Source organism: Gopherus evgoodei, chromosome 4 (assembly GCF_007399415.2).
Source record: "Gopherus evgoodei ecotype Sinaloan lineage chromosome 4, rGopEvg1_v1.p, whole genome shotgun sequence".
Classification (NCBI taxonomy): domain Eukaryota; kingdom Metazoa; phylum Chordata; order Testudines; family Testudinidae; genus Gopherus; species Gopherus evgoodei.
This window is the reverse complement of record NC_044325.1, coordinates 75174097-75187171: the sequence shown is the minus strand read 5'-3', so window position 1 is coordinate 75187171 and position 13075 is coordinate 75174097. Positions and strand designations below refer to the sequence as shown.

General features: G+C 40.1%; 1 protein-coding gene across 5 annotated transcripts in view; it reads right to left on the bottom strand.

The window, feature by feature from the left end:
• Nucleotides 1–8811, bottom strand: part of MYBPC3 (myosin binding protein C, cardiac) — a 135507-nt gene extending 126696 nt beyond the window's left edge. For all 5 annotated transcript variants that reach the window (XM_030559829.1, XM_030559831.1, XM_030559830.1 and 2 more), the window contains exon 1: nt 8693–8811. In XM_030559829.1, coding sequence (XP_030415689.1) covers nt 8693–8717 — 25 coding nt within the window. In that variant the 5' untranslated portion in view covers nt 8718–8811. The remainder of the gene's footprint in view (nt 1–8692) is intronic.
• Nucleotides 8812–13075: the final 4264 nt, after the last annotated feature.

The window sequence follows — 13075 nt, the reverse complement described above, 5'->3', positions numbered from 1 at the left end:
TAACAGAGGACATGGAAAAAGCTAATGTACTCAATGCTTTTTTTTTTTTTTTTTGCCTCTGTCTTCACGAACAAGGTCAGCTCCCAGACTACTGCTCTGGACAGCACAGCTTGGGGAGGAGGTGACCAGCTCTGTGTGGAGAAAGAAGTGGTTCAGGACTATTTAGAAAAGCTGGACAAGCACAAGCCAATGGAGCCAGATGCACTGCACCCGAGGGTGCTAAAGGAGTTGTGAATGTGATTGCAGAGCCATTGGCTATTATCTTTGAAAACTCATGGTGATTTGGAGCGGTCCCGGATGACTGGAAAAAGGCTAATGTAGTGCCCATCTTTAAAAAAGGGAAGGAAGAAGATCCGAGGAACTACAGGTCAGTCAGCCTCACCTCAGTTCTTGGAAAAATCGTGGAGCAGGTCCTCAAGGAATCAATTCTGAAGCATTTAGAGGAGAGGAAAGTGATCAGGAATAGTCAGCATGGATTCACCAACGGCAAGTCATACCTGACTAACCTAATGGTCTTCTATGACGAGATAACTGGCTCTGTGGATGAGGGGAAAGCAGTGGATGTGTTATTCCTTGGCTTTAGCAAAGCTTTTGATATCGTCTCCCACAGTATTCTTACCAGCAAGTTAAAGAAGTATGGGCTGGATGAATGGACTATAAGGTGGATAGAAAGCTGGCTAGATCGTCTGGCTCAACGGGTAGTGATCAATGGCTCCATGTCTAGTTGGCAGCTGGTATCAAGCGGAGTGCCCCAAGAGTTGGTCCTGGGGCTGGTTTTGATCAATATCTTCATTAATGATCTGGAGGGTGGCATGGACTGCACCTTCAGCAAGTTTGCAAATGACACTAAACTGGGAGGAGTGGTAGATACCCTGGAGGGTAGGGATAGCATACAGAGGGACCTAGACAAATTAGAGGATTGAGCCAAAAGAAATCTGATGAGGTTCAACAAGGACATGCACTACAGACTAGGGACCAAATGGCTAGGCATCAGTTCTTCAGAAAAGGACCTAGGGGTTACAGTGGACGAGAAGCTGGATATGAGTCGACAGTGTGATCTTGTTGCCAAGAAGGCTAATGGCATTTTGCGCTGTATAAGTTGTGGCATTGCCAGCAGATTAAGGGATGTGATCATTCCCCTCTATTTGACATTGGTGAGGCCTCATCTGGAGTACTGTGTCTGGTTTTGGGCCCCACACTACAAGAAGGATGTGGAAAGATTGGAAAGAGTCCAGCGGAGGGCAATGAAAACAATTAGGGGGCTGGAGCACATGACTTATGAGGAGAGGTTGAGGGAACTGGGATTGTTTAGTCTGCAGAAGAGAAGAATGAGAGGGGATTTGATAGCTGCTTTCAACTACCTGAAAGGTGGTTCCAACGAGGATGAATCTAGACTGTTCTCAGTAGTAGCAGATGACAGAACAAGGAGTAATGGTCTCAAGTTGCAATGGGGGAGGTTTAGGTTGGATATTAGGAAAAACTTTTTCACTAGGAGGGTGGTGAAACACTGGCATGGGTTACCTAGGGAGGGGTTGAATCTCCTTCCTTAGAGGTTTTTAAGGTCAGGCTTGACAAAGCCCTGGCTGGGCTGATTTAGTTGGGGATTGGTCCTGCTTTGAGCAGGGTGTTGGACTAGATGACCTACTGAAGTCCCTTCCAACCCTGATATTCTAGGATTCTAGTATGAAAGACATATGAGAAACCAATGTCTACTCACCTGTGCCTAGCAGTCCCCCCACTGCCATACCATAAATCCTGAGCATGCATAAATGCTTCTGCACATAACCAGCACCTGTTACAGGCAGACAGGGAAGTGACTATCTACATCCTGGTAGTCAAGACCATATTAATAGCTGGCCAGAAGGAATCTCATTTAGCTGAGCCTAGCAATGAAATTCTCTTTTCACTGGGAAGACCAGTGAGACAACTAGGGTCTTGAATCACCCTTCCAGATGACAGACTAGCTTCTAGTGATCTGTACTCTGCAACACTCCCTACTGGATACCAGCCTGCTTTTCTCTCTACATATGCTTGATTAGACAATCTCAGGAGGCCAACAAAACACAACTTTTAGTGGCCAATATATGTCATTCAATATCTGTAATCAAACAGTAATAATCCAGATTTCTTCCTGCAGCACTTGATCCAGAAGAGGAGGTGAATATAGTAAGTCACTCAGGTAAGCAGGAGGGTCACTTCAGAACCCACAATAGATGAATAGTGCCATTCACCAAAAAACATGACATTCACACGAATGCCAAATAGAGTCAAAGCTCAACAGCTCTTTCTCACTTTGCAAACAGAGGAGCTGAGGTTTCACTCAGTGAGGGCAATCTCATCAGATAACCACGGCATTTACCAACTCAGATGGATGCCTGCACGTTAAGAAGCTTGTGTGTTGTAATGATGCTCATTTTGTAATATGGTAATGCCATTAACTAGAGAGCTCTGATGACTATATTCTTGTATAATGTCTCTTTAAACAAAAGCTCACTGTTGTAGTGATTATTGTTTTGTTTCTGATAGTTACATGGCAAGGATTTGTATGCTGTTAATACTTCCTAAATAGTTTTTTTTTTTAGGGTGGGTGGGGGGGGGAGCAACAGATGTAAATGTGATTTTTCTAGTACAAAGATTTACTAGGGGTACAAACCTTTGACACCTCAAATACTTAAATAACCATCTCCCTAGCATACTGTTTACGAAAATGCCTGTTTATTATTAGAACTGAACTCCTGACTATTTGAGATTAGATTCTCACTCTTTGCCTGGTCTACACTGACTGCCCTGAATAAACTGTGCTCAGATTTCTACCTAGTGCAATTCAAAAGTGTCTCCTATGCCCTTAAAGTTCACTTTGCACTTCCAGCCTCTCTCATCCCGCTGAATCATGGAGAGAAAAATCCTCATGCACTCACTGGATTGTCTTTTTGAGCGCAGTGAATGTGACGGGCAGAGAAAGACAGGGGTCCCTTTGGGTGTTTGTCCCTCCATTTTATAGTTTCAGTCCCCCTCTTGAAAAACATTTCCATCCAAGAACCAGGAGCCAAAGAGAGTCTATGTGGAAGGCTAGTCCCTGCTGGTTTTTTCACCCATTTGAACTTCCTTCTATGATTCAATGAATGTTCCAAAGTGTAGTGCAGAAGAGGCATAGCCTAAACAGAAGACATTTTAAACTTGATGGGGGACTTTTTTGTTTATTTTTAGATTCCTTCTTCACCCCTGGAGTTGTAAGTTCTCACTCAATGAGGCCCCTCCTCCACTATGCTGTTGATGTCATGGCATCACCAAGCCTTGTTAGATAAAAGAGGTCAGCCTATGAAGGAAAGGGAGTGTGGTGGGGTTTGTATCACACACAGGCTGTGAAAGCGGTAACCTGGGCCTGAGAGGCCAATTAACATAATAGGCTGCCCTCTGAGGTTTAGCTAGAAATAATTAGAGATGAAGCCCACCTAGAGAAGGAGCTAGATAGTTAGTGCAAAAAGCAGAAAGTTTAGCACAGAAGAGGGCTGGAGGATGAAATTCTGTAGCTGCTCTCTGGGATGAGTAAGTAGTGAAACCAGGAGGGTTAAGGAGGAAGTCCAGGCAGAGAGTAAGCCCTCGTATCTTCTCCTGGACAGAGAATTCTGGTAAGAGGCCAGGAAAAAGACGAATCAGCCACTATGGGGTGGTGCAGGCTCCAATGATAAACCCTGATAAAAGGGCGTAATCTGGACTTCCAAGGAGAGAGTCCTGGGAAGAGGTTGTGGGGGCAAGGGCACAGCAAGGGGAACTTAATAGGCACGGAAGGCCTGAGGAAGATAAAAACTTGTTTGAGTTTGTACTTTTGGTTTGAGTTTATCAGAGGATTCCAGGGAGGGCCCTGAGAGCCAAGGTCTCTGAAAGAATTAACCTGGAGAGGCTCTGAATAGGAAGAAGTCCTGGGAGGCTGTAGCTAGGAGTTGGATGGAGCTGTCTGTGGCTGCTGGTTATAGGGTCCCTGGGCTGGAACTGAGTGTAATGGGCAGGCTGGGTTCCTGTTTTAGCTGCTGGAAAAATGGCATGAGCCCAGAGAAGAGGACAGGGATGATAGAGAGCTGTCAGAGAAGGGACTGAGGACAACAATGCCTGGAGTTGGTACTGAAGGTCTTGTTTTAACATCATTGAACTGTTCTGGGCATTTTATTACACTGGAAGGTGTGGACTTAAAATCATGACTAAGCCAGAGGGCTGAGTCACGGGAAAAGGTGGACCAGCTGAGGGCTAGAGTGGCTACTGTCAAGGGGTGCTAGATGGGAAGAGAGCTGCCAGACCTGGCCACAAGGAGGTCCTTTAGTAGTGAGTTTCCCCTTTTCAATGAAAAGCTTTTATAGGTTATGATATGGTTGAGTAATGTTTTAAAACAACTACTACATGTATACCTCACTGGAATAAAGAAGTGACTGTATACTATATACTAAAAGAAAGGCACTTAGCTGATAACATAGACAGCCTGCAGTAAGCAGACTGGAAGCTCCACTAGAGCTTTGTGATGGGAATGAGCAGAAAATGCAGAAAACATGAAGTCTGTAAAATCAAAGACACAAAATTAGGAAATACCAAAAATTAGGGTTTCTCCTGGAGTGCTAAATTGGCCTTATTGCAGATCCTGTATATTTTATGGTAAAATGATTACATGTGCAGCAAAGCCAAGTTAACATTTCAGGAAAAAATATTAACTTTCAAAATTCCTGAATAGTTGAGGGCTTGATGTTGCAACTTTAATGTTACAGTTAATACTAGTTCTTTGCATTTCCTTTTCCCACTCTTCTTTCCTTTAAGATAAGAACTGGAGCAGTTAGGTTTGTGCAGGTTAGAAGCTCCACAAACTTTAGCAAGAAGCTTGTAAATTCCTTGCTCTTGAACTATGAGGTGCTATAAATTCCTTAGTCGGAGCTAAGTGGCTTCTTGCACATACAGGCTTAAGCATTACTTGATCAAAGCTATAAAGCCTCTCAAACTTATTTTCCTTTATTTCAGAAGCTGAGATTACTCATGTTACTGGAATTTACAAAGGACTGGGAGTAATCACACTTGCTGTGTGACCTTGGACATTCAACCTGTCTATGCCTCCAATATCCCATCTGTAAAATGGGGACAATGTTTAACTTTCAGATCTACAAAAGAAAATGTGATGCAGATAATTTATTTGTATTACATCGCATACTGGAGCCCATGAACCAGGACCCCATTGTGCTGGGTACTATGCAAGCATAGCCCCAAACAGTTTATAATCTACATAAGGATTTACAAGCTATGTCTTATGTAGTAGCTCTAGCTTCTCCATGCTTAAGGCTGCAATCAAGTTCTATTATAAACTTTGGCGAACATTTTCTAATCTAGGTCAATAACTCTATAGTTCTCAATCTATCTTTAGTTACCTAAATATAAATGGCCAGGTTTCAGAAATGCTCAACATTTCTAGACACTCTCTTCCAAATTTAACAAAGTACATATTTCTTTAAAGGTCTTTTTACATGGCAAGTTTGATGTATCAAAGTTCAACCCTGAGTCTCACAAACATTTGAGAGGTGGCAAGAATGCTTATGGTGGTGGTGGGGTGTTCACTTGCTTATGATGGGCTCATAAAATCATTTTGGCTGTTTTAAGTTTAAACTTTTCATATTTGGTCTCTGCTCAAAGATAGAATTTTTTGAAAAGTGCAACTTGACTACAAAAGATGAAAGTCAAAGTTCTGAGCATATGTACAAATGTGTTAAAATGGAAACTGTTTTGCACTCTTTAGTTGGAACAACCACTATAATGTGATAGTGTGGTATAAGGGTCTATATGTGTAGGTATTTAATACCAAGGTGATGAACATGGTATAGAGCCTAGTTCTAACTGATACTACATATAAGTATAAAAATTTCTTGCTACATCACAAGATACTCTTACAATATAGCATAGATAAAATAATCTTTGAAAATGCTTAGAACTTGTACATTGCTTACTACTTTTTTTTCAACCCTACACCCCAAAAAGTCAGGATAGCTTAATTACCATGGGATTAGATACTCCGCTGGTGTAAATTAACATAGCTCCATTGATTTCAATGGAGCATTACCAGTTGAAGGTGTGGCCCCGTGAATGTACATGTATCTGAATGACAAAGATTGGTACTACTAATCTTATTAAATGTCTATAAATAATAGTAACGATTATTTATAAGGCTCTTATAATATCATGATCCGAGGTGTTACAACTTTGCTGGGCTAGAAATCAATGCAGTATGTATATCAATGGAAAAGCTGGAATCTTAGCTTTCTAGTGAGTTCCAAATAGGCTTCTAGCCACAAGAAGTCATGAGATGATAACTGTTACTGACTATGTGTAAAATCCGGGATAAAAGTCCACTGTAACTTTTGCTTCCTCTCCTCACCACTCCCTGTTTTTATCTTTCCCATATAAGGGAGAAAAGGTGGAAAATTTTTTTACTGTAATTTGCTTTTTTAAAAAGATTGGCAACTGTTTCAAAGAGTTGCAGCTATCAAAGTCTTGTTGTATGTGTGCATATGGATTATCACAGGGAGATTATAAATCAGTTATTACTATGATTCTAGCAATAATATCTCAAAAATCAATATTAAATAACTAGCCCTGAAATAGCACTTTGACAGTTATTGAACTTAGGAGAAAAAGACCTTTATTAGAATAAACTTACTTTTGATGGAATAAAGTGCCTGTCTCACTTTCAAGAAGTCAGTTCCATGTTTGTTTAAAGCATTTAGGTCTGAATTCTATAGATCCTGACAATAATCAGTGTTTAAGAGGTTGCTCAAACTGGAAATCACCACAGAAATCGTAAATGCTTTTAGAGAGAATAACTCCCCTTCGGTCCTTTGGTTTGTGAAGAAATTTCATGATGTCTCATAGAAGCACTGGTGGTAATGTATTTTATTGAATAATTAGAAATAAGGGGGAAAATACCAGAAAACCTACATGAAGGATGTAGTTTAAGTGTTTAAGGATGTTTTTCTTCATAATTAAGAGGCTCTTACTGAGCTGGTTTGAGTATAAGCCTTCTGAATACTCCATCTGCCAGGCACTTCCCTTGATCTGGATACATGCCCTTATTTCTGAGGCCTGGGTCTCTGGAATTCTTTAGTGTAATAAGTGCCAGAGGCAGCAAATGTGGCTGCTCAGAGAACATAAAATACCAAATGTTTCAACCAAAAGTGCTTCTTAATGTATCTAGGTTTGAACAAGAAGGGAAGATTTCCTCTGTCCATCCTAACAGTATATTGCTAAGGAACTGAACAGTCATCAAGCTGTACACAAGCCTCAAATAGCTTAAAATAAATACTAAGCAGCTGCTATTGACACTCCCAGAAAAGTGTATGCTTTTAAAAAGTCACATGTACACCTGAACAGACCTGTACAGTGTATGTGAGCGATTCTGATCTGAATCACTCCAGATTTACACTAGTCTCACTGAGAGCAGATTCTGTTCTTGAGTGTAAACACTCAGACTTAGTATAATTTTCTATTTTTGCATGTTCCTATACACAATTTTTAAATATCCATAACTAATTTTCAGCCCTTTCTTTGAAGTTAGTTGTGGACATACGGTGTTCTCATGGTCCTTTTTCGACTCACGTGGGCAGATGCCCTCTAAATACTCTCCTCCCAGCTCTGCCTTACGGGTGGGAGTGGTGGTGCATCTTCCTACACAAGTTCCCTGTAACTTGCACCCTCTCCTGACACCTCTCATAGCTCTTCTCTTTCAACATAGGCAGGTGGCTTGTGACTAGCTTCTTGGTTCTAAATATTAAACAATCCAGGGAATAATTAGGAATGTCCTAAATCTGTTTTGTTCTGTGTGCTTCCTTTCTGTAAGTGTGGGAATGGGAGGGAAGTGCTAAGCTGCCTCCCTGATGTTGGTAGACTGCTCTGACCTGTTTCAATAGAGGAGAAGTTATCTTCTGGCTCACTGGAGTGGAGAGGAGAGGAAAGGGAACTGCCCAGGGAGATTGCAGAAGCTCCTTCACTCAAGGTTTTCAAAAGGAGGCTGGATAGCCATATATCTTGGATGGTTTATGCAGCAAATCCTGTATCTTGGCAGGGGGTTAAACTATATGACTCTTGCAGTCCCTGCTAACCCTGTGATTCTATGTATAAACCCCTCAAGAGTTCCGTTTCCCTACAGCTATAGTGAGCCTGCCTGCCTGTCTGGCTGAGAGAGAGAGCAAAATGTGAGCCAGCTGCTATGAACTTTGTCTTTACGCTGGAGATTTTATGCCCAAAAATTCTACCACAGGCTGTTGCTTATTGTCTGGAAAATACCCGGGAGAAGGACTGTGAGCTATTTTCACTGCCTTGATGGTGCCTAGGAGAAGAAGTGAAAAGTGAAAGGAATTTCAATGGAACAGTTTAATTTTTGTCCTTTTCCCTCAGCCAAAGCTTCTGGAGCTAATTACTTGGGTGGGAGTTTCTGGGTGAACTTATCCCTCATCTCCCTGTGAGCTCTCTGAATCCATCTTTCTTTTTTTTATTAACTTTTTACAAAATATCACTTTATTTTTTTTCTCTACTTTTTGTTTCTGTGATATAGGGACAGCTGTTCTGCTTGGCAGTCACTCTCAGCCAAGCTAAGTTCAGTCTCTCTCTCTCTCTCTCTCTCTCTCTCTCTCTCTCTCTCTCTCTCTCTCTCTCACTCAGTTGTTGTCCTTACCTGTTTTCTTTGCAGGCTCTGGCATCTTGATTTTGTCTTTCTTGAAGCTCCCAGTGGTGCCTCGAAGCCAGGGTCTGAGCTGGACTGGAATGAGACTGCAGGACTCTTGAGACCCCTTAATAAACACTGGCTGGAAGTCCCCATCCTGCTCCTCCCCTTTGATTCCCCCACTCTTGTCACCAGCGGCACCTTATCAACAGCAGGGCACATTTGACAGAATACATCAGCCAGGATAAATATAGCCAAGTCCTAGAGCCAGACAGTTCAAACCACTTCAGTTTTGTTGGGAAACTGGTACAAATCCAATGCACAGAATTATGCTCCTCTGTCTGCTTCTCCACATCACATGCATACATCTTTCTTTCCCCACATATGTTCTAGTCCCCAGTTGGATATGTGCCATATCAAGAAATCTGACATTGTCCATGTTTCTAGCAGTCATTTAAACTATATATGACAATGAATAGTTCCATATACCAGTTCTGTAATTATCTGTGCATTTGTTTATATTATCTGTCCTATTTCAGTCCTTGTCAGTGTTATAATTGTCAGTCTTGAACAACTCTTCAAACAAGAACTTCATTCTCATTTCTTCTTTATTATTAAATGTAGTGCCATTAGATCTGAGTATGGCTCTTCACGGAGAAACAAATTTCTCCAGAGACCTACAGATTTCTGACATTGACAGTCAAAAGTGGCAAGCACTACCCTAGCTTCAACTTTCCCTCACCCCTGTAACACAAATCTGTTGGAAGCTGGAAAATCCTATTTTTTTTTCTAGAGTACCATTTTAATAAGATCCAGATATGGGCAAGATGCATCCTAACTTTCAAATTCAGCTGAACCCTGTGAAGAAGTTCATGCAGATCCTCCCCAGAAAATTTCTCTGATACTGCCCTTTGGTTCATCAAGCATTGTCATTTATTTACTTGTATTTTCAGTAAAGTAAAACTAACAATTGTGACCAATGGAATTCCTGATCACTTTTCTTCTTCTTAATGATTTAAGCATTCACCTCTGTCATAGGGAAGAGGATTTCCCACTCTTCTTTCCTAAGCTGTTTTTGGACTATGTATTCACTTAGTGAGATCAGATGTAATGCCAGAAACTGGTTCTGTTCCCATTTGTACATTCTGTCAGTGTTTAACTTCACCCAAGACTTCAGTTGACTAAATTCCCCATGTAATAGGAAGAGGCATTAACTTAAGTCATCAGAGTACCTGCTGAAAGAAAGCACAGAAATGAACCAGGAGTAGGACCCATTAGGTTGTACACGCCTGTGTCTCCCAGATGTCAGCATCACACCAGTCAAGGTGTTTCCTGAAACAGCAATTTTTTTACAAGGAAAATTAGCCAACTAAAAGCCACATTGGCTATATGTAAGTTCCAGTTGGTCCCCATCAGACCCTCCAAAATCAAGTATTCTGCACCATGGAGGTCATTTCTCTCTCTTTGAGAATGTTTTATTGAAAGAGTATTTACTGATGTACTTAGGCCTTTGATCTTGGCCTTACAGCCTGTTGAGCCATACAGATTTACAACCAACAAAATCTCACACTTGTATTAACATCAACTAAAAACCATGTAAATGAAAATAAATCTGTAAATGTAGATTGAGATGGAATGTATTTATGTATTAAATTTAGGAATTGCCACACTGGATCAGACCCAATGTCCCTCTAATCCAGAATTTTGTCTTTGACAGTGATCAGAACCTGATGGTTCAGACCAAGGGTTAAGAACCCTGCAATAGGTAGCAGAAGGATAAGCTGCCCCTATACTGGGTCTCGTCCTAGTGTCTAATATTAGAGACTGGCTTAAACCAGAATATTCAGAGTTGTCATAATTATCATAAATTTTGGAAAGAATATTAAAGCTTGTGCTTCATTCTTTCCAAAATTTATGTTAATTATGACAACTCTGGATATTCTTGCCATCCAAGTATCCATTCCCTTTTTGAATCTTGTTAACTTCTTGAACTCAATGACTTTCTGTGGTAATCACACATTGTATGAAAGTATTTCCTTTTTATTGTTTTTGAATTGTCCATCTTTTAATTTCATAGACTGTCCCCTTTCCCTTGTGATAAGAGACACAGAGAACAAAACCTTCCAATTCACTTTCTCCATACTATTATTTTATATACTTGCCCCCTTTTTCTTAACTCAACCACATATTTTAGTCTATCTCAAAGCACTTAAAAGGCTTGACATTTGAATCTGAAACATCCTTATTTGCTAAATACTCATTCTCAGAGATTTATCCATAAAATTGTCAGGTATAAGTCTGATAAAGACAAACATGCTAGAGATCACTTCCTCCTTTTTAAAATGAATACACTTTTATCTGGGTAGGCAGAGAAAAAGTCTGCCACCCCATGGCTGATACAAGAATTAGAGGGGTCTATTTCCTTACAGCAATTCCTGCGAAAGAGCCAAGCCATGTTTCCCTTTAAAGGTGCTTTAATCACTAGTATAAGATTAAATTCCAACGGCAGTTAATATCCTAGCTATTATATGTGAGTCACTGTTTCCTATGGCAAGTTAAGGGCAGGTCATGCTAACCTGCACAGGGGCTACCATTAAATAAAATAAGAAATTGAGCATGCTTACCTGGTATTATATTAGAAAGTTATATGCAGTGTTGTAGCTGTGTTGCTCAAAGGATATAAGAAAGACAAGGTGGATGAGGTAATATCTTTTATTGGACCAACTTCGGCTGGTGAGACAGACTTTTGAAAGCCTGTCTCTCTCACCAACAGAAGTTGGTCCAATAAAAGATATTACTTCACTCACCTTGTGTCTCTAATTAGAAAGTTGTATGTTCATGCAGCAATGCAGAGGACAAAGCTAGGAGCAAGAATATGCAGGTGCTTATCACAGACATACCTGATGGGGTCTCAGAAGTAGAATTATTGGGCTATATTAGGTAATCTATTCACTATCCTCTTCCTTTTGCTTATCTATATAACATACGTACCAAGTCTGGGGTTGAAGACTTTCAGTGCTGTGGAAGCTCTTATCTTTTTCCATTACTTCACTGATGTGATCATTATAAACTTTCTCCTGTTTCAATAACAATCCGTTATTTAGTCTGCAGTCTTAATTCCTGGAGCTGCCTTTACTCAAGGCTTCATTTAATCTATTCCTTTCATCTCATTATAGAATTGAATTTTATAAGCCATTTAATGTCTTAGATATTTAAACACTTACCTAACTTTAAACATGGAATTGAGTGTGACTGTTCATATGCTTAAAATTAGACACACTTAAGTACGTTGCTGAATCGGGACCTGTGTTGGCTGTTTTCTCCAGGCCCCCACCCTTCTGGATTTAGAATCAAGTTTGTAATTGGGAAGAAATCGGTTCACTCCTCCCTGCTGTAAACTAGTCGTGAGAACAATAACTAGACTTGGTAAATGGAAATAATTCCATTCCACATTTCCAGCTTCTCAATTTTTTTATCTTAAATATATATATTTACTCTGAAATATGAAGCTGTTCAAAGGAAAAATATGTTGGTATTGAAAGTTAAATGTTTTCCTTGCTATTACTCTGCTGGCTACTAGATGGCAGCATTGTAATTACAAAAAATATATGTTTTTCTGTACCATTCTACATTGAATTATATTTATTTATAAAGCACCTTTAATACCAGAAGTTCTTTGCGAACTAGAGATATTATAGTAATCACTTCACCTGTCATGGAAATACAGACATTTCTGAAGTGAATTGCAACACCAGTTAACACTGCACAGTAGTACTAGACAACATTTTAGGAAACAAAACAATGAAAAACCTAAGATTACATGAAACTGAAGCAGGGATTTAGGGAGGCAAAATATAATTAATGTTATTGGAATGTTGCCAGAGCAATGACTGAGCGGAAAAGGTAAGGCACCTCTTGTCACTCAGAGAAATTGTTGAGCAGGAGAGATTAGTGGTCTACCTAGTCCAGAACTCTGGTGCTTCAGAGGAAAGTGTGTGTTGTTTTTGTTAAATGAACAGAAATTTTGCAATGGCCATGTGATGTCTTTTTCCTGACCCTATACAGCTAGTGCTTCATTGATGGAATTAAACTTAAGTATTTATTATTTATAGGCAGAGCTGGTGGTACGGCCTATTAAGGTTGCCCAACACTTACCATTGTAAGACCCTGTTTTCAGTTGCTTACAACTTTGCCAGACTAAATATCTTGTCTGACATTTACCATGCCAGGTGTCTGCCTCTGGCTGATTATTTATTTATTTACAGAAAATTTCAGTCAAACATTTTACCATTTCTAAGAACAAGGCTAGGGAAAAAAGAAATTTTCCCACTTTAAAAGAATTCTGTCAACTTTTCCTGTGAAGAATATGTAATGACCCTCATTCTTTAGATCAGG